Below are 27,500 nucleotides of genomic sequence, written 5' to 3'. Positions count from 1 at the left end.
AAAAAAGAGAATTCTGTTTATTAGAAATTTGTTTATTCACCATGTACTTCCAAAACAATGTTGTTTGTGCTGCTTAACATACATTTTTTTAAAGAATGATTTTCTTTTCCATACAATAACGGTTCATGTTGACCAGATCTGTGAAAACTTCAGAAGCAATATGTAAAATGGTTTATTTACAAATATAAAACTTTTTTTTTAGTTGCGATTAATCAATTCAAAACCATCAAAATATGTAAACAAACTTTTATTTTAAATCAATTAATTGCGACTAATTTATTTAATCATTTTTAATGGGTCATGGTTTGGCTGGTTTATGTATGATGTTAAATATTGTTAATTAAACACAAATTACATTTATTTTTATTCTAATATATATTTATAGAAAAATGTAGACTGTAAGGTGTATATAGAGCTTATTTGTTTATATAAATTGTATTATTTTTCTATATAATATGCATAATTTTATACAGTATAGTTTGTTATAGTTTACATATTATATTATACATAAATATATTTTTAATATTTTTATTTATATAATATGTATGTTGATATATTTAAAATCTAATTTAGATTATAAATAAATTATATTAATGTATATATGTAATATTACTTCATGTGCTATATTATATTCATTATCATAAAGCATATTTCCCTATATTAATGTGCTATATTATACCTAAATATATTATTATATTTTATATATATTTATATTATATTATTGTATACTTGCTCTTATACTTGTATATATGTTTAAGTAATTTGTTTGATTTATATATATTTCTTTTTTTATTAAGTTTTATTTTTTTTTAAATTGAAGTAAATGGTTTTATTAAATTTTTTATTTTTTAGGCTATTTTATTTTAATTTTTTAATTTTTTTAATTTTAATATTTTAATTTGAAATATAATATAATTTATTATATTTTGAAGTTTATGTATATAATATATATATATATATATATATATATATATATATATATATATATATATATATATAATGGAGTTATTAAATAGACTAGTCTTGTCTAATTTGTTTTATTTAATTTCATTTATTTTTTGTTTTAGTTTGGTTATTTTAGTTTTTAAAGAACTTATGTACTTACAAGGGAAAAAAAATATATATACATAATTGCATATATTACTAATTTTACTACAAAAATATTTGTATATAAAAATGTATATGATTTCACATTTAGTACAATGGAATTATAAAAGCCAATTTATTATTTTTATAAAATATAATACATTTTGTCTCGTTAACATTAACATGTTGTTAATATAATATCTCACCTATTATTTTTGTCACGCATTATATTTTAGATATAGAATCATGTTTTAAGGTCTGTGTCATCTAAAATGTCAAATCCCTTCCTGGATTGAATATCAGTATTCAATATTATTGATCAGATCATCAAAGTATGAAAAAGAGCAGCGTGGACATTCTTCAAAAATGCTCCTTTTGAGTTCAACGCAAGAGTCACGTGGGTTTGGATCCATCCTAACCCAGTAACCAATCCCAGTTTTCATGTTTGGCTGAACTGTTCCTTTAACACAAAGACAAACTCATATAATCCGAATGCGTCGGCCTGACATTTTGTCTCGTTAAGATTTAACCAGAGGTTGCGACTTACCCGAGCCCTTCCCGTGGAGTGTCCCAGATCTGACAGCGGGTCAGTCTGAATGATGAGAATATTACATCAATTATTCACGTCTCTAATACTCCGCCGTGAGTCGCGGATCGTCCCTCAGGAATCGGAGGCCGGCGAGACCCGTGACTTTCTTCGCCGTAGACCTGGAGACATTCATTACTTCCCAGCCTTCTCCTGTAGATAAACAGCCATTTGTCACTGCGGGCTCTCGTGAACGGAGGTGTCTCCAGAGTCGGCTGGGAGGTTGTGCGTGGAAGCCAAAGAAAACAGAATGGGATCTATTTATCAAGCCAGCCTGCTCTGTTTACCATCTGTGATGAACAACGCCGAGCCAAAGTACCTGCAGTTTCCCATTTCCAATAAGCAGCGGCGCTGGGAAACCCGTCTGGAGCGCCAAACTCGGCTGATGAATAACTATACGCACATTTGAAGACGCTCGCTCTATTCACCTTATTTTGCAACGCGGAAGTAAATACGATGACGTACTTCCTTATAATGTGTTAGAGTTCCGTTTTTCTAGCCGGTAGGTAAGGAGCGTAAGCAGCGATGTGGTCGGAGCACGCACAGAACAATATCAAACACCGTGATGGTAAATATTTACCACACCCGCGGTGTATAACACAGTGGGAGGATGAAATGAAGAAGTGGCCTGGCATAACATATGAGGACATTTTCAACTACTTCGTTTTATCGCTCGGAGTAGACGGGTCTTCGATGCGGAACTATAAAAGCACTGAGGCATATCAGTACCTGCACAGCGGGAAAGTCGGCCGAGTGCTGGTACATGAAGCAGACAGCGAATTCGTGTTTTTAAAAGCCGACGTGAATCCCAGTCAAAGTCGTGCAAATGTTCATTCAGCTTGGGTCCTTACTACAGCTAACGGGACAATTGAGACGACTGGTTGCTCTTGTATTGCCGGACAGGGCAAATCCTGTAGCCACGCAGCTGCGATCCTCTGGAAGGTGAGTACACACTTAGTATATACTAAACTCACACAGGAAATATGTTCATAGGTAATATTTCATTACTGATGGTATTATAGTTATATTATATATATATATATATATATATATATATATATATATATATATTATAGTTATGTGTACTAAGATTTTAATTATATTAGATTGTCTTCAATTTAACTGCTCCATAAATGGGTGCGTTTTTGTATGTTTAGTTATTTAACTCCAGTAGTTGTATTTTCCAAACGATTTGGCTTTTTTTTTTTACATGAATTTCTAGGATTAACCTTTTGTTTTGTTTTTCTTTAATAATCAGAATGGTAATTCTATCCAGTCCAGGTAAGTACAACGTTTAATCACGTGTTACAAGGCATCTTGGACAAAGGTAAGAGTAAGCTATAATACATGTCCCTTAATGTGTATCTAGTTGCATCTGGCATGCTATTTGAAAAATTCTGTCATTACCACTCACCTGCATGTTTTTCCATTCCTATGTGAAAGACTTTATTCACATAGATATGTAAGTAACACATTAAGCAGTCATTTTTATAGCATGGACAAACTATGCAATGAAAGTGAAGAGTGATGAGGTTAATATTCTGCCTCATTTTTTGTGAAGGTGAGTGACCAATATACTTGAGAGAAACTGTTCTTTATAACTGTGATCCATTAAAATTTTGTTTGTGCGGCTGACTGATGGCTGTGTACTAAGTAATATAAGTAAATCAGTAAAATTTCAAATGATGTGATGCTGTATCAAGGTGAGTGAAGCATTAAGGTGAGTTCTACGGTGGCCGAAAGAGCTCAACGCGCTGCAGCTTAAGAAAACACATGCAAACAGAAAAAAAACACGTTTCCGAGTTTGGTTGCGTTGCGAGGATTTGCAGTTCCTGTGTTGTCAAACTGATGAAGATATTTTCTTAATTTGTTGTCTTTTTTTCAGTTTGCATGTGTTTTCTTAAGTTGCAGCGCGTTTAGCTCTCTCGGCCACCGTAGAGTTCTACATAATATTCATTAATAGAAAATGAAGCCTTTTAAGTTAATGTATTAAGTAACATCAAGCAAAATACATTAAAATTTTTACATGCATAACTGTTTCATTTACACTTTGTATAGGTTCAGAATGCAGTGTCAAAGGGACTGACTGGGATATCATGCACAGACGAGCAGCGCCACTGGAATTCAGGGACACACCGGAATTTGGCACCAAAGAGGCTGGCAGAGATGAGTTTTAAGCATCACAGATTTACAGATGACTTGCCTGAGACTTCAGCTGCTGTTTCTCAATCATTGCCACCAACTCCTTTATTCATTTCTCACAGTGAGCTGAAGAAAACCTTATCAGAGGTTCATATACCTGTAGGTAGCCTTCTGCACAAATGCATGACAGCTGAACCAGTAAATCTACCAGCAGGTACCACACAGATGCAGCCTCATGATCAACATGGCCCTGATTTGCAGTGTCATAAATGCATGTCATTTTACCACACGTATGTAGAACTTGATGAGGGTAAATTGAACAGCTTGGAAAATGCGACCAAAACACAAAGTGCATCTCATGTATGGCATGATGCACGAAAATTGCGAATAACGGCTAGCTCTGCAAAAAAGGTGCCTTTCCGTGTGTCTACCAAACCAGATAATTTTCTTCGAGAACACCTTTTCCCTAGGTTCCATGGCAATTCAGCTACTAGGTATGGTCAGGAGAATGAGGAGTTGGCTCGTGCATGGATAGAGAGCACTGGGTATGCTGTTGAGAAAAGAGGAATGGTGGTAAGCTGTAAGGAGCCATGGCTTTCTGCAAGCCCAGATGGAATATTAAATTCCTCAGAGCTGCTGGAAGTCAAGTGTCCTTTTTTGTGCAAAAACTCCACACATCTTGCAGAACTGTACTCTAGCAAGATCAGCGATTTGAAGATGGTGGATGGCATTCCTCAGCTACAACCCAAAGGATCCCGTGGGTACTACCAACAAGTGCAACTAGGTATGTTTTGCACTGGCTTAGAGAAATGCAAGTTGCTTGTTTGGGCTCCAAATGAGCAACTTGTTATTGATGTGCCATTTGATTTTCAGTATTGTACTGAAGTTATCTCTAAACTGAAATCTTTCTATTTTACCCATATGCTTCCAAGAATTGTAGATGAATTTGACTGTGGAAGACTTAAGCTTTGCCTTAAGTATACTGATTTGTGCAAGTAAGTACTGTTAACCTAATGTGATTGCATTGAGGCTTTAGGTAACTAGTAAATGAAACTGAAAAAATTAAAATTTTTATCTGTGAAAGCACTTGTTAATAGTTTTAAAGTAGTAATTTTAGTAATAAAGTTTTTTGGTTCTTACAGTAGTTAAAATGTCAAAACAAGTTAATCCTACAAATTCATAATAAATGCCAACTCATTTATATATATATGTGTGCACAAACTTTTATTGTGGATATAATAAATCATTTGACACCCCAATTCAGAATGTTGTCTTTTTGCTTCATGAGTTTAAAAAACATGAAAAAAAAAACAGTGGCAAAATCTATTTAGGAGTCTTACACCTTTCCAACTATATATAGTTTGTCATGATTAGATTTAAATGTAATATAGTGAAGGCATCCCCCAGGCAGGACAGTGACAGCATTTGCATCACTAACTCACCCTTGAGTTGTTCCAAACTTGTATGATTTTTTTCTACTAAACACAAAGAATGACATTTGGAATAATGTTAATGTACAGTACAAAATGACTTTTGGTCCCCTTCACTTCCACAGTAATGTTATTATTTCTTCTTACTATGCAAGTGAATGGAAACCAAGGTAATCTCGTTTACAAACGTTCTTTATTCATTCTCTGAAGAAATTTATACAGGTTTGGAACAATTGGACAGTGAGTAAATGATGACAGAATTTTAACTTTAGCTAACGTTACCCCTTTAAGTGCTTTTATAAGAATTTTCCACTATTACCAACAACTTGAGCTTAACACTAAATATTATTTATGCCCAATATGAGTGTCATCAAAAAAGAAATCGTTTAAACAATGTCTTCTGTTAGAGCACGTAACTTAACAAAAAAGCTGTACCTGATTGTGGATATATCCTGACGAGCCGTCGCCTCGGAGTCTTCACTGGAGCATCGTAGCCCAACCATTTCTCGGGGAATGGATGATCTTCCGTGGGTCTGCCGTCAACGAAGTGGAAAGAACAAACGTATGGCAATTTCGGTGGTTTCTTTAAGTTTAAGGCTTTTAACCAAAGCCGACGAGCTTCTTCGCACTTCGGGGGGGCGTGCATATCATAGGGTGCTCCACATCCACATTCAGCTCTGGTGCGTGGATTATGGTCAAAACAAATGTCTTGCAGATATTTTTTACGCTTGAACCAACTGTTATGACACCCCCTAACTGCGCAAAGTACGCCAGTCTTTCTGTAATCCATATTAAAAGTTAACTAGCCAGTAAAATATACACAGTCGACGCAAAACTACAGAACCACAATACATCTAACGTTAGCGTACTATTAGCGGAAGTGCTTTACCGGAAATCTTACACATTATAGTTCGAAAATGGCGGCGCCCTCGCTTACGTGAAAAATAAGGTGAATACGTCTCACACACGCTCTGTCTGTCTTATTAAATTAATATATTTTATATTATTTTCATATTTATATTATAATATATAAATATATAAAACAATATTATATTAAATCAATTAATTGCGACTAATTTATTTAATATTTTTTAATGGGTCATGGTTTGGCCGGTTTATGTATGATGTTAAATGTTATGTTAATTTAAAATATAATATATATATATATAGAGAGAGAGAGAAATGTAGACAGTAAGGTATATATTTTTTATATAAATTGCATTATTTTTCTTATCAATATAATATGTGTAATTTTATACAGTATGGTTTGTTATAGTTTACATATTATACATATATTTGTAATTTTTTATAAAATGTATGTTGATCTATCTAAAATTTAATTTATATTATAAATGAATTATATTAATGTATATATGTAATATCACTTCATGTGCTGTATTATATTCATTATCATAAAGAATATTTCCCTATATTAATGTGCTATATTATACCTAAATATATATTATTTTATATATATTTATATTATATTATCATTTTATTATAAACATTTGTTTTAGGTTATTTTAGTTTTTGTAGAACTTGTACATATGTTTAAGTAATATATATATATATATATATATATATATATATATATATATATATAAATAGAGTTTTATATTTTTTAAATTAAGTTTTTTTTTAATTTAAGTGATTGGTTTTATTAAATTGTATTTGTTTTTAGTTATATATATATATATATACATGTATATGTATATATGTATATGTGTATATATATATATATATATATATATATATATATAACAAGTCTTGCTAAAATGAAAAACAGAATAAATAAAATGTGCATTAATTTAAGTGCATTAATGCAATAAATGAGTTGTCAACTGTGTTTGTACGTGGCAAAAATTGAACTAGTAGTGGATTTTTTTTCTGGGACCTGGCAACCCTGTCTGCAAGAATGTACTACTGAGTGGATGGATAGGGGAGCATTTTTTCACTTGACTTCCATGTTTTGCCACTAAAGTTTGCCAGCTCAGATGCATTGAAGTCCTTAGGAGGCGCCGCAGGACATCTGCTGTGCTGAAGTTAGTTTACAGTGGGCCGCTGAAGCCCCGGCGCTCAACGTAATGAAGCGGGAGCATGCTGGGTCGGCCTTGTTATGTCAAAACAAACTGTTTGGACCCTGAGAGTTTCCGATGGGAGACGTAAAACTGGCTGGTATCGGCTCATACTGTATTAAACAAGAGAAGAGTACTCCAGTATTCTCAGTGAACCAAACATCAGCACGACTGCTCTCGCTGGTGGCCTTCTTTGCTTTAGTTTTAGCCATAGTGCTGTGCAATGCAAAAAATAAATAAATCTCTTAGCATTTGCTGTTCTGGACACTTTTTGGAGCCATGTGTGCTGTTAGTATCAGGAAAAATATGTTATTATACCGATTAATATAAAATATGTTTAAAGTGTAAAACAGGTAAATTAATAAAAAGTTATTTATATTTTAAGTGTATATATTTTTTTTTCCTTATGTTTTCCTGTTTATTCATTTGTTTATCAATTATGTACTTTATTATACATACATTTTTATATCATATTTTATTTACATGTATTTTTTCTTTGTAATTGTGAAACGGTGAAAAGCTCTGTAAAAAAAGTATGGCAAGCTGTTTTAGCCTAAAATATACTATACGTTACTCGTCCTAATTGCATTTTTACTAGTAACAATTCAATTAGAGAACTCTATAATTTAATTTTTACTAGTACCAATGGCAATTAGAGATCTCTCTAATTAAATTCTTACTTGTAACAACTATAATTAGAGAGCTCTCTAATTCAATTATTACTAGTAACAATTCCAGTTAGGGAGCTCTACAAATTAATTTTTACTAGTCATATGTCTCCATTGTCTTCTATTCATTTTTAATTACAGAGCTCTACAATTGAATTATTACTAGTAAGAATTACAATTAGAGAGCTCTACTATTGAATTATTACTAGTAACAATTACAATTAGAGAGCTCTCTAAATCAATTTTTACTAGTAATAATTTCAATTGCAGAGCTCTCTAATTCAGTTTTTACTAGTTACAATTCCGATTCGAGAGCTCTCTAATTTAATTATCACTATTAAAAATACAGTTACAAAGCTCTACAATTCAATTTTCACTAGTAAAAACCACATTAAAGATATGTTTAATTGCAGAGCTCTGTAATTGAATTAAAGAGCTGTCTAATTCAGATCTTACTAGTGACAATTGAATTACAGAGCTCTCTAAAAGGAATTCTTAATAGTAAAAACTGAATCAGAGAGCTCTCTAATTGGATTTATTATTAGTAAAAATTGATTTAAAGAGCTCTCTAATTGTAATTGTTACTAGTAGGAATTCAATTGTAGAGCTCTTTAATTGAAATTCTTACTAGTAGAAATTCTGTTGTAGAGCTCTGTAATTAAAAATAACTGGAAGTCAATGGAGACATATGACTAGTAAAAATACATTTGTAGAGCTCTCTAATTGGAATTGTTACTAGTAATAATTGAATTAGAGAGCTCTTTAATTGTAATTAGTAAAAAATAATTTAAAGAGCTCTTTATTTGGAATTGATACTAGTAGGAATTGAATTATAGAGCTCTCTAATTGAATTGTTACTAGTAAAAATGCAATTACGACAAGTGACGCTTAGTATATTTTAGGCTAAAACGGCTTGCCATACTGAAGTGATTCAGAGAGGCTCTAGAGATTAAGTTCATGTCCTCATTTAGGGAAACGCAGACGCTAAAATGATGAAATTATTTAAAAAAAATTAAATTAAAAATTATAAAAGTACCCCCCCCCCTCCCCCAAAAAAACACTGCATTTTCAAAGTAGCCCAATTGTACGGGAAAACCACGAACCTGGCAACATTGCTCTCAGCCGGCCTCTATTTTATATCCAGACATGTCAGACATGCAGGCAGACTTCATTTTTAAAATGAATGAACATGCAGGATAAGAGCCGCGGTGCTGCGTTGGATTTTGCACAAACAGGCATGTTTGAAAGTTTGATGTTATTAACGGTTTCCCTGCAGCTGCTCTACTAATAGCGCCGGCCTCATGCTGAGAGGCTTTATAGTGAGTTTCAGTGTTGTGCTTCAGATTGTGTCTCTCACATTCATTAACAGTGACACGTGGCTGAACCAGGAGTGTTTCTGAGTAATGCACTCGTGTGTTTCTGTAAAGCATGACAGTAGCATGAGCTCTTCATGTAGCTTTTCCTGTAACAAGCTGCTTTTTCCTGTAAATTAGTGTGGAGCATGTCAAAACAAGCCTCTCTCTATTGCTCTCTCACTCAGGATTTGATAAAATAATAACGACAAAATAATGTATATACTATTTAAGTTTTTTTTATTAGTGAAATTTGTTTCTACATTATTTTTAAGTCGTGTGTGTGTATAAGTAGTAATAGTTCAATTTAAATCAAAATTTAGATCAAAATATATATAATATTTATGTATAACATAGTGCTTAAACAATAATGAATATAAAACATTACATAAGTGAAACCATTTATTTGTTTATATTATAATATAAAATAAATATATGTGTATGTTTTAGAACCATATACAAATATTGCAATAAAAATGAAAATAAAAATGATTACAATAAAGATATTATTATTGTCTATTATTATTAAAAGCAATAATAAAACAAAGAAAATAAAAATGTATTCAATATTAATGTATATACATTATATACATATGTAACATGTAAACAAGTGTTTGTGTTTAAATTAAGTAATTTAAGTATATTTTAAGAAGTAATATGTATAAAACATTACAATTTATAAAATTATTATTTATATTAAATAAATATATAAGGGTGTTATTTATATTATTACATTAAAGCAAAAATAAAAATTCAGTATTTATGTATATATATTATATACATATGCAATTTATATATAATTTGTGCATGTAGATTAAGTAGTAATAATTCAAATGAAATATATTTTGCAAATTTATATAATATTTATGTATGCCGTAGTGCATAAATGATAATGAATATAAAATAGTACATAGACAATAATAACAATTATTTGTTTATATTATAATATAAAATAAAATGTACATATTTCTAACGTCTATAAATAGTGTAATATAAATTAATGAAGAAATGTAAATTAAAATAAATGTTATTGTAATTGATATATATTATTATTTCAATTATTTTAATAATAATTCAACAACAAAGAAAATAAACATGTATACAATATTTATGTATAATATAGTACATTAGATACTTGTATAAATGTAATTTATATATAAATTATTTGTTATTTAGTAATACTTTAAATATGTTTTGAAATTAATATATTTATGTGATGTAATATTTTATATAAACATATAAATTTATATAAACATGTAAATATTGTTATATATAAAAAAATGATAATATTATGTAAAATGTATATATTATTTTTATTATTATTAATAAAAAACCTAGAAAATAAACGTATACAATATTAATGTATAATATAGTACATGCACATTATATACATGCATAAATGTTATTTATATATAAATGATTTGTGTGTAAATTTAGTAATAATTTATTTTAAATGTTTGAAAATTAATATATTTGTAATATAATATTTTATATAGTGCATGAACAATTATGAATATAAAATAGTACATAGATAATAATGTTTATTTGTTTATATTATAGAAAATATTTATATGTACATTTTTTTATAAACATAAATATTGCAGTATAAATAAAACAAATTTATTATCATTATTATAATAATAAAAACAGAAAAAAACATGTATACAATGTTTATGTATAATATCGTCAATACACATTATATACATTTATATAAAAATGATTTGTGTGTGTTTAAATTAAATAAAAATTAATAAAAAATTGTTCATAAACGATACATTTTTTTGTTTATAATATAATATTCTATATTATATGTACATATTATATAAATATTGTAATACAAATTTTTTAAAATACATACATTACAATAAATATATTTGTGTGTTTGTGTCATGAACTGAAAATGAACTGACTCAGAAATGTCTCACTGATTAGATGTGCTTTATGTAATTTAGTTTATGGCAGAACATACAGTTTTATATATAAGGGCTGGCTAACTATTGTTTTCATAACCAGTAGTGAACTATTTTAAGTCCCTCAACACTGCATATGTTTGTATGGTGGGAATATCATCTAACCTTATAATGAAAGACTGAATGAGTGAGTGAGTATGTGTTCATGATCAAACCCACATCCCTGCTCATGTGAAGTGAGACCATGATGCCTTGCAGCAGTGGAGTGAGTGAGTGAGTGAGTGAGTGAGTGGGCGTCTGTGTTCCCAAGGTAACTAGAAACACACGAACTGAACCGTATAGGACTAGATGTGAGATACAAACCCTTCTGACGCTCGTCATGTGTCTAAGTCACTATGGTACTGATGGTCTATTTGACAAGTCACCTTTGTTTAGCAACCAAAGTGCATCATCATGCATGCTTTTTGGCCTGATATTGCTTTTTTTGAATTTTAATTTTGTTGAATAATTTTAAATAATATATATTTTCTTGTTTTAGGTCTGTTGTTGTAGTATAATTGATTTGACATCTTTAAAAACAAAACATGAGCTCTTTTTACTTTAACAAGCTGCTTTTTCCTGGGAGTTAGTGTGTATCATGACAAAACAAGCCTCTCTCTAATGTGCTCTCACTTTTAAAAAGTAATAACAACAAAATAATAGTTTCATAAAAAAAAAAAAAAAAAAAATATATATATATATATATATATATATATATATATATATATATATGAATATAAAACAGTACATATGTAAAACCATTTATTTGTTTATATTATAATATAAAATAAATATATGTATATGTTTTTAGAACCATATATTAATATTGTAATATAAATGAATAAAAATGTAAATAAAATATATTTAAAAAATCTATTATTATTAAAATTAACAATGAAACAAAGAAAATAATAATGTATTTAATATTAATGTATATACATATGTAATATGTAGGCAAATGGTTGTGTACATTTTGTAATTAAGTAGTTAATTAAAGCAATATTTATGTATAAAAGTTTATTCATAAATTATAATGAATCTAAAACAGTACATATGTGATAACATTTATTATTATTATTATTATTATTATTATTATTATTATTATTAATTAATATTATAATATAAAATAAATAAATGTATGTTTTATAATATATAAATATTGCATTATAAGTCAATTATATATATATATATATATATATATATATATATATATTATTAAAATAAAAATATATTAAATTTATATAATATTTATGTATGCTATAGTGCATAACTGAATTAATATAAAATAGTACATAGATGATAATAACATTTGTTTATTAGAATATAAAATAATAATTTATAACATATGTTAATAATTGTAATATAATAAAAAATTTAAAATATATATATTAAAATAAATATATTATTATTTTATATTAAAAAGGTAATCATAAAACAGAAAATAAAAATGTATTCAATGTATTTATTAATATTAGAATAGAAAATAAATGTATATATTTTTATAATTTATAAATATTGTAATATTAAATAAAAAATAAAACAACATTTAGGTTATTATTTATATTATTATTAAAAGTCAAAATAATTTTTTTTTTCCTGTTTTCAGTCCGTTGTTGCAGTATAATAGATTTGACGTCTTAATGGCTTAGAAACAAAACAACCTGTGGTTTGTTGCATTTCCATCTTGCTCAAACCACCATTTCCTTTTAAAATTGGCATTTCCTGGCCTGAATAATCTACAATGTGGCTATGAAAATCTGGAAAACTAGATTCTTTATACTTTACCCTTGACGCTGACTGAAGTATGTTCTTCTGTGTTAGTCTGTATGTTTTAGTGTGTTGTGGATCAAAGGCGTAGCGCTGGGGGAGACGGTCGTCTTTGATGCCCTTTACTGATCAAATGTATGATGAGAGACTGGATGCTATTGATCTGCTTCCATGAGATGAGCAGATCACATCATTTATGGGTAAAAAGAAGAAAATAAACAACTGTTTATAGCAGTATTTCTTTTAAGTCTACTTTTTATTAAAATAGCATGACACTAATATATTTGTGTTGAAATGTGCCGTTTTACCAGTAGCTACTCTCAGAAAAAATGTTTAAAAAGTTGTTATGTGATGGAACCCTTTCAAAGGCTACTTATAAGTACATTTTAGGTCCTAATATTTATCTTTAAGGAACTATTATGCACCCTTTAGGTGTAAAAAAGGTACAAAAGTGGACATTTTGTAAAGATACTGTCCCAGTAAAAGTTTTTGTACCTTTTTTTTCCTGAGAGTGTAGCTACTAAATTGGTTTGATTAATTAATTGATTCAAAGCCTAAACAGTAATGATTCATGTGAATCAGTTCAAACTTTCCATTTCACTTATAGAATTCAAACCCTGACAATTGAATTGATTCAAAATTTAAACAATGTACTGATTCAAAACTTTAACCTGAATGATTCCTTCAAGTGAATCAGTTCAATTTATCAGTTTAAGTGAATGACTTCAAAATGTAGTGAAAGTGAATTGATTTAGAACTTAATCAGGAATAATTAATTTATGTGAACCAGTTCAAACAGTCCATATCAATCGATAAATTCAAACCCTGACAATTGAATTGATTCAAAACTTGAACAATGTACTGATTCAAACCCTTAACCTGAATGATTCCTTCATGTGAATCAGTTCAGTTCATCAGTTTAATTGAACAATTAATTGATTCAAAACCTAAACTGTAATGATTCATTTATGTGAATTAGTTTAAACTTTCCATTTCAATTATAGAATTCAAACCCTGACAATTGAATTGATTCAAAACTTTAACCTGAATGATTCCTTCAAGTGAATCAGTTCAATTCAATTCAGTTCAAAATGATTAATTCATGTGAATCCGTTCAAACTTTCCATTTCAGTCATAAACAGATTCATAACTTTAACCTAAATGATTAATTTAAGTGAATCAGTTCAGTACATCAGTTTAATTAAATAACAAATAATTGATTCAAAACCTAAACTGTAATGATTAATTTATGTGAATCAGTTCAAACTTTCCATTTCAATCATAGAATTCAAACCCTGACAATTGAATTGATTCAAAACATGAACAATGTACTGATTCAAAACCTTAACCTGAATGATTCCTTCATGTGAATCAGTTCAGTTAATCAGTTTAATTGAATGACTTGAAAATTTGATCAATTAATTGATTCAACACCTAAACGGTAATGATTAATTTATGTGAATCAGTTCAAACTTTCTATTTCAATCAAAGAATTCAAACCCTGACAGTTGAATTGATTCAAAACATGAACAATGTACTGATTTAAAACTTTAACCTAAATGATTCATTTAGGTGAATCTGTTCAGTTCATCAATTTAAGTGAATGACTTCAACGTTTTAAGAATGAATTGATTCAGTATTTAAACAGTAATGATTCATTTATGTGAATCAGTTCACACTGACCTTTTCAACTAATTAATTCAAACCCTGATTATTGAATTGATTCAAAATGTGAACAATGTACTGATTCAAAACTTTAACCTGAATGATTCCTTCAAGGGAATCAGTTCAATTCATCAGTTTAATTTAATGACTTCAAAATGCAGTAGAAGTGAATTGATTTAGAACTTAATCACTTAACCTGAATGATTCCTTCATGTGAATCAGTTCAGTTCATCAGTTTAATTGAACAATTAATTGATTCAAAACCTAAACGGTAATGATTCATTTATGTGAATTAGTTTAAACTTTCCATTTCAATTATAGAATTCAAATCCCTGACAATTGAATTGATTCAAAACTTTAACCTGAATGATTCCTTTAAGTGAATCAGTTCAATTCAGTTCAAAATGATTAATTCATGTGAATCAGTTCAAACTTTCCATTTCAGTCATAAACAGATTCATAACTTTAACCTAAATGATTAATTTAAGTGAATCAGTTCAGTACATCAGTTTAATTAAATAACAAATAATTGATTCAAAACCTAAACTGTAATGATTAATTTATGTGAATCAGTTCAAACTTTCCATTTCAATCATAGAATTCAAACCCTGACAATTGAATTGATTCAAAACTTAAACAATGTACTGATTCAAAACTTTAACCTGAATGATTCCTTCAAGTGAATCAGTTCAGTTAATCAGTTTAATTGAATGACTTGAAAATTTGATCAATTAATTGATTCAACACCTAAACGGTAATGATTAATTTATTTGAATCAGTTCACACTGACCATTTCAACTAATTAATTCAAACCCTGATTATTGAATTGATTCAAAATGTGAACAATGTACTGATTCAAAACTTTAACCTGAATGATTCATTCATGTGAATCAGTTCAGTTCATCGGTTTAATTGAACAATTAATTGATTCAAAACCTAAACTGTAATGATTCATTTATGTGAATTAGTTTAAACTTTCCATTTCAATTATAGAATTCAAACCCTGACAGTTGAATTGATTCAAAACATGAACAATGTACTGATTTAAAACTTTAACCTAAATGATTCATTTAGGTGAATCGGTTCAGTTCATCAATTTAAGTGAATGACTTCAATGTTTTAACAATGAATTGATTCAGTATTTAAACAGTAATGATTCATTTATGTGAATCAGTTCACACTGACCATTTCAACTAATTAATTCAAACCCTGATTATTGAATTGATTCAAAATGTGAACAATGTACTGATTCAAAACTTTAACCTGAATGATTCCTTCAAGTGAATCAGTTCAATTCATCGGTTTATTTGAATGACTTCAACGTTTGAACAATGAATTGATTCAGTATTTAAACAGTAATGATTCATTTATGTGAATCAGTTTCAAACCCTTATCCTGAATGATTCGTTTATGTGCATCAGTTCAAACTTTCCATTTCAGTCAATTAATTCAAACACTAACAACAGAATTTATTCAACACTTGCATTGATTCAGACCACCTAAAGCCCCGTTCACACTACACGCGACACAGCGACGCGATCCCATTCATTTCCATGGAGAGCTGGCGATTTCCGGCGACGAGAGCGACAGCGGCCGTCAGCAACCGTTGGCGACCGGATGTGGGCGTGTCAAGCGACGCGACAAAGCTCAGAATCTCTAAACTTTATGCAAATGAAGAGCGACTTTCGGGAGCGACAGCCAATAGGAAAGAAGATGATAGTGCTCATGTGATCATTCTCCTTTCAGCTCCAGCAGAGGAGAAATTAATTCCTGCCGTTAGCACATACAGGGACATAAATTTTAAAAATGAGACATGGAAAGGGGTGGCCAATATCGTGGGGATTCCAAGTAGGTTTTTAATGAACTAATATGATGTAAAATTAGATATTACCTCTTAAAAAATCTAAACCAAAATGTGTTAAATGTATGACAACAGACAAAATCATAAATGATTAGACAGCAAATAAACGTACCACATTAAAAAATAATATTAACTGCATTAAAATGAATCGCAACATGCTTGTCTTTGTTTCTAAAGTTGCTTTGGATAAAAACGTCTGTTAAATGATGTTACTAAGCAACCAGTAATAAGAACGCCCACTAGCGACCTCATCGCCAGCCTCTGGCGACATGCAGCGACAGAAGTCGCTGCTAGTGTGAACGGGGCTTTAGTGTTTAACTTAGTTATGAGAAGCTTAAAGCACAAAATTGTCTCCGTTACAATAAGTGTCCATGTAAATATCAACAAATGCCCTCATATACAGTGACCCAAAGAAAAACTAAAAAAAACGTTTGTTTTTCAATGCAATGCAATGACATTCAGCCATCTCTAAGTGTGACTGTTTTAATGCATGAAAACTTTTGTGGCCTCTCTCTGTGTATTGCATGCGAATGTCTGCATTCAGCAGCTCATTAGACGAGTCTCTGCGGCGTTTCTGATGATCTCAAACTCTGCACTGAATTCTCAGTTGAGCTTCCGGAGCTATTTTGCAGCACATTGACGCCTAATGGGCATTTCATGAGCGGCGACGTCTGTGCTATCGCCTGCTAAGGGCTGCATTTGGGAGCTATTAATGGTAAACATTTTAAGGCGAAGCAGAAATGCATCGTTGTGCAGTTTCCCTTCGAGTTTGTGAGTCGTCCAAGTTATTTCTCATTGCTCATTAGGTTTTTATGTTCAATAGTTAGGGAACATATTGTCAGTTACAAATGCGATTTCCCGTGGCTGTGTGAGCAGAAATATTGAACCTGCACAGTAAAAAAAAACTTTGCTTACGGTGTTTTTTTTTTCCTTATTTGCTGGAATTAGCTTGTGTTATTTCTAACACCCCGCTGCTGTTTTACTGTAATAAGTACATCAATTTTTCATGCATTCCTAAAAATCTCTGGTGTTTACAAACGGTTGGAGAAATTTGCAACTTTCAGGATAACCAAAATGTTTTAATGTCAATTGGGAGTCTGTTTTTGCAGTGTTTCGTTTAGTTCTGGTGAGTCAGTGCTGTTTGGCTTCTCAAGGAATCTTGTCAGAGTCCTACATTATTTATGTAACCCTATTAAAGTGCAGGACTGCTATGTGTTTAATGGCTCTGAACATGCAGCTTTACGTTTTACGGTTTGACAGGGAAGGTCAGGCATGGAGGATGATGTGTAATTAGCCGAATTTAACCGTATATACTATTTAAGTGTAAAAACATTTTAAAACACTTTTCATTTAAAGGCAAAGCATGCATTTTTTGTGCTACTAGCTGCACCAAACAGACACTGAAAATCTAGTTTTGTGAATATCACATGCATATTTGCATACTTCATACAATATATATAATGCATACTGCAGTGCTGCTAATATCTAATGCATGAATAGAAAGATTTTTTTAGTAGTAGAAAGACTGAAAAGTGATGGGTCACATGAAAATGAGGGTTTGCTCTTAATATACTCACCCTCAGGCCATCCAAGATGTAAGTGGCTCTTCTAAGTGACTTTTTTTTTTCTTTAACAGAACAGTAAAGAAGATTTTTTAGATTCATAAAATGAATCTAAAAGTCAATGGTTTCTGTCACTTTAAGAATTGAAAAAGCATATCAGGCAACACAAAATTAATACCTGTGGCTCCTGGCGATTTATAGAGGTCTTATGAAGTGAAACGATTGTTCTGTGCAATAAACTGAATATTATTTATATTTACAAATTTTCTATAAATATTTTATTAATTATTATTGTTATTATAATTAAATACTATATGTTAATAAATATTATTATTAAATATGAGTGATTATATTAAATATTGTTATTTATATATTATTGTTATTGGAAACATACCGTAAAATATAATAATAATAATAATTGTTGTTATTATTATTAACTAAATATATTACTGTCGTCAGAAATGTATTCCTGTTTTAAATTGCAAATGTACTATAAAATAAAAATAGTATAATTATTATTAGTAGTAGGAAAATATTAAATATTGTTATGAATTTTGTATTTTGAATTATTATAATTATCAAATATTAGTAATTAAATAAAACATTATTTATATATTACTGTTGTTGGAAATATACTATAAAATAATTGTTCTTCTTCCTATTATTGTTATAATAACTAAATATATTACTGAAATAAGTTACTGTTGTAAATTTAAATTGTACCATGAAATAAAAAATATATTAGTAGTACTAGTAGTAATTAATTATTATTAATAATAATTAAATATTATATATAATTATATTAAATATTATTTATATATAAATAAATTAAAAAAAAAATATATATATATATATGAACTCAATATACCATATTTTAACAATATATATTTATGAAATGTATCACTGTTGTAAATTGCAATTGTACTATAAAAAAATATTAGTAGAAGTAGTAGGAAAATATTTATTATTATTATTATTAAATTAGTATTTATTATATTAAATATTATACATTTATATATTTCTGTTGTTGGAAATATAATGTAAAATAAAAAATATATATTTTATTAGCAGTAGTATTAGTAGTATATTATTTTAATATTAAAAAACATTATTATGAATTAAATGTTTAATTATTATTTAAATAATTTTTGTTGGAAATTTAATCTATTGTAAAAAACAAAAATACTGTATTAGTAGTAAATTATTATTATTGTCAGAAATGTAATGTACTGTCAAATTAAAATATTTGCATCATCAGTAATATTGTTATTATTGTAACTAAATATATTAATATATAACTATATTAAAATTGTTACAAATCTTGTTAATAAAAAAGGGGATTATAATAATAATTTTATTTTAATGCAACAAGTTACATATTAGTACTGTATGTATGAAAGCTTGTCTTTTGTAGATTGCAAAATTTATTTTGAGAAATTTTGAAAAGATAACCATTTCTTAAAAAAACTATTACACGGATTGAATTATTGCATTAAATTGAATATCTATATCTGCTCTTTTTTTATCGCACAACACCATGATAGTATATTCAAATTTCTCACAGCGGGAGATTTAAGGTCTTCAAATGGTCTATTATTGTATAAAGCTTTAAAAATATGACTGACCCTCAATGTTTTTGATTTCTAAATAGGATGCAAACACTGTCCTAGACATCAAAGTCTCTATATTCCTTATCAAAGCACCAAAAATGTCCATAAAACAAAGTAAACATGATCTGTACTGTATGTAACGCCCTTGACCTCACCAATCAAAGAGGTTAGCAGGTTCAGTCAGAGAGGAAAATCACATTCAAACAAGCCTTTTTTCTTTCTCATTTCTGCATGGAAATGTCAAGAGCAGTGACGGCGTTTTACGGTGAGGCCATATCCCAGCGTCTGCGCATCAGAGTTCAAAGCCGGCCTCAAGCTTTGATGTAAAACGTCAAAGAAAAGTCTAGAAGGCACCTGCCGCGCCGCTTCGCCCCCCGGCTCTATTTACAGAAAATGCTGCGATAACTCCAGCGTGCCGTTTGCCCTCAATCGCTCTCATCAGGTGTAAAATCAGTCATAAAGGCATGAAGTATATTCCTCACAGTAATAACGGTTTGTGTCAGGAGTAAATGCAGTCATTGTGCGCTGATGTTCGGCCGTCAGAAAATCTCTCTCCGCTGCTTTTACCTTCAAAAGTGGTTTGATAGATCACTAAAAAATACAGTTTGTCATTATTTATTCACCTTCATGTCACGTTAAACCCACACGCTGTTATTTCTCCTGTAGGCCACAAAAAGAGAGATTTTGAAGAGATTTTCACCAGTTTTTGACAAAAAACACCATAAAGTATGATGACAGTAATTCATACATAATGTAAAAAAAAAGTCACCTACTTAAGTTCAGTTGCTGCTTTAGATTTTTAGTAGAGTTTAGAAATTGAGTGTTGAATATTGTAAAACATAAGAAATAAATTCAAATTTGTTCTTGGGATTTATTGATCATATTGTTGACTTATTGATCTTTTTTTAATGTGAATGTTTAAGTGAATGTTTGTATATAATTATAATAAATATTATCATTTCAAATTTCAAAAAATAATATAGACGTTTTAAAAAAAGTAATGAAATTACAATAATAATTATTATAATTATATTTAAAAATAAAAAATAAAAATAAATACCAGTTTTACTTCAATACTGTTTCTACGTCATAATTCATGTTTATTGCAATATGTTATTTGTTTTATTATATTTTTTGTTAAATAAATTAACTTAAAATAATACAAAGATTTTTATTGAACATAAAAGTGTTTAGTGAACATTTTACTTTATAAAACACAGATTTTTGCTTATACTTTTTCTACGTCTGAATTTCATTTTTATTGCAATATTTATTTTATTTTTATAATCATCACTATTATTTTTTTTATTTTTTATTTATTTTTATTATGTTTATTATATATTAAAACGATTTTACTTCAAAAAATAAAGTTTTTACTTTAGTACTGTTTCTACGTCAGAATGTCATGTTCACTGCAATTTTTTATTTAATTTTATTAATAATAATAATTTGTTTATTATATTAAATAGATTTTTACTTCAAAAAAGTATAAAAAACTTTTGTATTGTTTCTATGTCAGAATTTTATGTTAATTGCAAAATGTATTTTATTTTATTAATCATCATTATTATTATTATTATTATTATTATTATTATTATATTTTTAGTAAAATAAATTAAGTTAAAATAACAAGGTTTTTACTTTATAAAATACAATTTTTACTGTTTCAGTGTCAGAATTTGATGTTTATTTTATTTTCATTTATTGATTGAATGAGTTTTTTTTATATATTTTTTATAATTTAAGTAAGTTTTAATCAATTAGTTTGATGTTATTTTTATTATATTATTTTGTTATTTTGATTTATTAAAAACCTTTAAAAAGATTTAAATTACATTATTATTTTAATTTTGTTTTAGTACAACAAGTTGATGTTTCCTTAAAACTAAATGAAGTAAAATGTTTTTTTCCTTCAGTTTATTAATTGTTTGTCTATTTTAGTTTTACTGAACTATAATAACCCTGGTTGCAAGTATACCTTTTAGCAGAAAAAGTACAAGAAAGTGTACTTTGAAGATGAAAGTAGATATTCTTTTAGTTTTTTTGATCTATAGACACACTCTCGTCTTTAGACGTTTTTATCTGGTTTATTCTTCATGTATTGCCAATATCGTCGGCTTTTGTCATAAATTGTTGTGATGCTTCTCGTTGTCGAGTCTCTTCAGATAAAAGCATCTGCTAAATGATTGAATGTAAATGTTTTCTTGGCTTCTCACATCGAGTGCTGCATTTATGCTTTTGTAAGTTAAAAATAGTCTTGTGAGCTCATTTTATATTAATTCAACATTTAATTCTGTGCTACTTTGTCGTTTTTTGAGGTTTCCTAGCAATTGAACATTGTTTCAAAGTCAATCCTGCCTCGCATTTTTCTCAGTGAATGAATCATGCACTTTATTTCAACAGACCCAAATGTATTTGTTATTTGCTGAAAATCATATTCACAGGGGCATGTTTCAAGTCTTTCTTTTAGTGGATGAGAAAAAAAAAGTACAAATAAGTGCAAAAAATTACTTTTGTATTATGTTTACTTTTTGCTCAGAAAAACAAAAATGCAATTAAATTAAATGGAAAACGTTTTCATTTTTTTTTTTTTTGGAAAAACAACAACACTTTAAAGTAGTATTACACTTATTGTTTTTATGCTTAAACCCTTTGTTGTCTTTGACCCATATTATTTATTTATTTTTTCATTCATTCATTTTGTGCATTTGTATGTGTATATATAATTTAATTCAGATCATTTTATTATTTATTTTCATCTTTATTCATGCCTTATTTTAATATAAATACTTTTTAAAAGTTTAAAATATTTTTAATATATATTTTTTTAATATATATTCTTTATATATATATTTTTTATTTCTAACAAATAACTGTTAGAAAATAACTATTTTTAAAAAAAAATAATAATAAAATAAAATAATAATTTGAATGATATTTAAATATATTAGATAAATATTGAATATTATACAAATAAATATAGTTTAGATAATATATTTTTTTTATTTTCAGTAAAACAAAGTAACTGATGACTTTCATGTATATAATTCCTGCTTTATTAGGAAAATATTTCAATTAAAAATTTAAATTATATATTATTTAATAAATATTTATATTGTATGTATTGTATTATAATATATTATATTATAATATGTATTATTTTTTATATTAGATTATATTATTTTTTTCTAATAAAACAAAGTTACTGGTGACCTTGTATCATATTTATGTAATTCAGTTAATTCACAGTTTATAAAAATATATGTATTTTTAAAATGTTGTGTATTGTTATGCGTTCTAATGTTTAGAATATTGCAGGCTATTCCTTTTAGTGGATGAGAATAAAAGTACAAAAATGTGTTCAATTTGTACTTTCTGGCTGTATATTGTGCTGTTTTTATCATGTGCTACAAATATTGTTGGCTCTAGCGATAAATTGCTTGTGATGTTTCTCGTTCTTGAGTCTCTTTAGATAAAAGCATCTGCTAAATGATTAAATTAAAATGTTTTTCACACTATGAGTGCTGCATTTGAAGTTAAAAATAGACATGTGACTATTTCCAAGTAAAACAGGATATTTAGTGAGATTTCTGGTTTTAAAAGTGGACCTTTTAGACTGAAGTGGAGGAGAGAGGCTGAAAAAAATGAGTGTTTTGATCAAATATGATCATTATTATCATCAAAATAACATGCACAGAAGAGTATTTGCAGGTTTGTTGTGTTTATCTGAGAGTGTCTGCTGTTGGATTGGTTTGGAAGGCACTATCTGTCCTTTATGTCTTGACATGTTTCGTCAGGTTGAGATGTGGTGGATTTGAAGGCTTTTTGTGAGCCTCTTCAATTCTTCAATGCAGCGCTCAGTGAAGAGGAACAAGTCGAACTGTTTCTGAGACGTCTGCTCTTGCTCTTCACACTGTGTTCTCCACCTGCCTTTGCTTTGCTGTTTGATGAGAGAAACAATGCATTTACTGCATCCAAAGCCCTTGTCATTCTCATTGGTACATGTGACAGTTTGCTTCTAGAGCAGATGTTTGAAGAGATTCATTTGGAAGTTTGTGGATATAAAACAAATGCTGAATATATATTGCTAATAAAGCAAGTAACTTTCATCTTTTATTTTTAATCCACGTACCTACCTCGCACATACTGTAATTCCAGCTAGAAATTCAACTGTTAATATTATTAATATAAAATTTTGTAAAATAATTTTAATTATAGCATATAATATATATATATCAACATTCAAAGTGGATCAAAACCTTTGATCCAATTTGTATATAAATATATATATATATTTATTTGATATTGTAAATAAACATTTTAAATTATATATTTAAAAAAATTCTAATAAAATAAAATATCTGGTGAATTATTTATATAATTTCTGCTTTATTAGGAAAGTATGTAAATTAAAAATGAAAAAAGTAAAAACAAATGTAATATAATATACTATAAGAAGATATAATATAGTTTGGGGTGAGTAAATAATAGAAAAAGAAATAAAAATATATAATTATGAATAATCTGGAGTCTGTTTTATTAGTTATATATATATAAATGTATTTATATAAATAAAGATATATTGTAAATAAACATTTTATATTATATTAATTATTATATTTTATATATATATATATATATATATATATATATATATATATATATAAAATATTTATTCATAATATATCATTATTTATATAAATATTACATATCATAATATATGCTATATATTTTTACTTTTTCATTTTTAATTTACATTTTTCCTAAAAAAGCAGGAATTACAATATAAATATATATATATATATTTATATATATTATATAAAATATCTGTAATAAAGTAAAGTATCTGGTGATCTTTTTTTATTTATGTAATTCCTGCTTTTTTAGGAAAAATGTAAATTAAAAATGAAAAAGTAAAAATATATAGCATATATTATGATATGTAATATTTATATAAATAATGATATATTATAAATAATATAGAATAATATATAAATATAAATGACTTTTATAATTCCGGTTTTATTGGGGGGGGGGGGGGTAGATTTATAAATAAAATGGATTATTAGAGTTTAATTATCATATAAATATATTACTATTTTCTTTTCTTTTTTTCTTTTTTATATGTTCTTGTTTCCATGTATCATATTCGGGGACTAATTTTTTCATGATATACTGTTCATAAGTGACATACACTCTTAAAAACAAAGGTACTAAAGCTTTTCAAAAGATACACATTTGTACCTTTTTTAATCCCTAAATTGATACCAGCCCAGTGACAGCTTTTGTACCTTTTTCCCTGATAGTGTACAAATTACTTTAAAAAAAAAATCAAAGGTTTCTTACTCAAAATATATAGATATAATAGATAATAACTAATATTGATAATATTGAACTTCCACTATTGTGTTGATGAGCATCTCAGTCATTCCTGTGTTTTTGAGTCACATGATCTCTCTCTGGTGTCTGTATGGTGTCGCTGTAGTGTTTACGGCGCCGTGTATGAAGCTTTGCTCTGGCATCTGGCCTCTTCGGGCCTTGATAGCCGGGACCGGCGCCAGCCCATACGGCACATGAGAGAACGCCGGAGCTCAGCGGAGTCCATTCTGTCTAGCCGGTCTGTTGGTAATGTGGCCAAATGGACAGCAGGCCTTTGGCTGATGAAAGACCTCCATCCTCCGATAGAGCCACACAGATGCAGCTCCGCCACAGCTACAGCCAAAACACTTAATGGAGCACGCACATTAAATATTTACACACAAATATTCTCACATCTAGTCTGTTAACTGCACAATATGATGCTCCTAAAAAAGTTTACTTGTTTTACTTCTCAACATAGGAATTTATATAACGAAAACTGCATTGTTCAACTACAGCCAGACTTTCATCTCTAATATTATTTGCAATCAAAGTGCATCAACTGAGATAAGAATGCATAATTAAAGCCTTTATTGCTCTCAGACTTGCGTGCTGCTGTAAAACCACATGCATGTGAGAAAACACAAGAGAGCGAACTGCGAGATCAGAGCGGTGGAAGTCATTTGTGAGCGAGAAATTGGCAATTTGAACCCGACATCCTGCAGAGTCTATTAAATCTACAGAAATCCCATTGCAAATATAGCATATTTCAATGCATGGTGTGCAAATGCACTCTGAAATGAATTAATTGTAGCACCTGCTATTTGACTGTGAATTGAGAAAATTTAATTGTCATATTTACTTCCAACTGGCCACGAAACTATATATTTGACATGATATTCCTAACAAAATAAGAATTATTAAATAAGTCATCAAATGTAAATATTTAAAAGTTGTATTTATAACATTTTTAAATAAGAATATTTGATTATCATTAAAGTTAAATACATATTTTAAAAATTGAAAAACAAAAATTATGTATTAAAAAAAAAAGATATTTTATGAAGTGTAAATCATATAAATATATAATACAAGGTCGCCAGTTACATTGTTTTGTTAGAAATAAAAATCTAAATTAAATGTATTTAAATTTAAATGTTAATTAATTCTTTTTTTTTGGAAATTAAAAATATTAAAAATACAGTATATGTATTTAATAAATATATTATCTAAAATATATTTATTTACAATATTCATTATTTATGTAAATATACAGAAATATCATCATTCAAATTAAATGTTTTAAACATATGTTTATTTAAAACATTTTGACTTTTTAATTTAAAATTTTCCTGAAAAAGCAAGAATTATAAAAAAAACGGTTACTTTGTTTTATTAGAAATAAAATATGTATATGTGTGTATGTGTATGTGTATATATATATATATATATATATATATATATATATATACATACAAGTATATAAGCAAATGTCTATAAAATATTTTTTACAATATTTTTTATTTTTGTACATGTATTTAAATACCATTAAATGAAATACATAAAATACACAACATTTAAAAAATCATATATTTTTTAAACTGTCAATTATATAAATATAATACAAGGTTCACCAGTTATGTTGTTCTATTAGAAATAAAAATGAAAATAAAACATATTATACTATTTTACATTTTTTTATCAGAATTATCTGCTACTAAATCAGTAATTATATTAATAAAAGTCACCACGCTATTTTATTAGGAAAAAAAAAATATATATATATATATAATAAAAAAGACTAAAGATTATTTATTATATTAATATAATATAAGGTATTTGAATGTTTTTGGAAAGAAAAAAAAAACATATATAAAGACATATATTTTTTTTATTATATTATATGAATAGTTTGGGGTCAGTAAGTTATTGAAAAATAAATATAAAAAATATATTAATATAATAAACTCTAATATGTTTTATAATTCACAATAACTCTTTTCTATTTGCATATATTGTAAAATGGAATTTACTCCTGTAATGCAAAGCTGATTTTTCAGCATCATTCCTCTAGTTTTCAGTGTCACATGATCCTTCAGAAATCATTCTAATATGCTGATCACATTTGGAGACTTGATATGATTTAATATGGTTCATAAGCAGTACTTGAGTGAACTGATTCACTAAAACGATTCATTTTATTGAAGTGCTTTTTGTCTGTAAATAAACATAACAACAGCTAATAAAAGTAGCCTGTTACTGTCAATGCAACTCTATTTTAAGACTAACAAGTGAAAGTTAGTAGAATCAGTTCATGAAGTTGGTAACTTCCACACCGGGAGTCTTCAGGCTCAAACGTGCCATCATCACATCATAAATCTCTCAGCGC

At 28.2% G+C, this 27,500-nt stretch overlaps 2 protein-coding genes across 2 annotated transcripts in view; both read left to right on the top strand.

Moving 5' to 3' along the window:
• LOC141342476 (mannosyl-oligosaccharide 1,2-alpha-mannosidase IA) overlaps nt 1–27,500 on the top strand; it is a 308,562-nt gene that overhangs the window by 132,298 nt on the left and 148,764 nt on the right. The window lies entirely within an intron of this gene.
• Nucleotides 2,167–9,387, top strand: LOC141342405 (uncharacterized). The gene is made up of 3 exons (XM_073846853.1): nt 2,167–2,614; nt 2,931–4,809; nt 9,264–9,387. The coding sequence occupies exons 2-3, from the start codon at nt 3,839–3,841 to the stop codon at nt 9,385–9,387; spliced, it is 1,095 nt and encodes a 364-aa protein (XP_073702954.1). The 5' UTR covers nt 2,167–2,614; nt 2,931–3,838.

Source organism: Garra rufa, chromosome 9, assembly GCF_049309525.1.
Source record: "Garra rufa chromosome 9, GarRuf1.0, whole genome shotgun sequence".
Taxonomy (NCBI): Eukaryota; Metazoa; Chordata; class Actinopteri; order Cypriniformes; family Cyprinidae; genus Garra; species Garra rufa.
The sequence above is the reverse complement of the archived record's forward strand: the minus strand, read 5'-3'. Positions and strand labels throughout refer to the sequence as shown.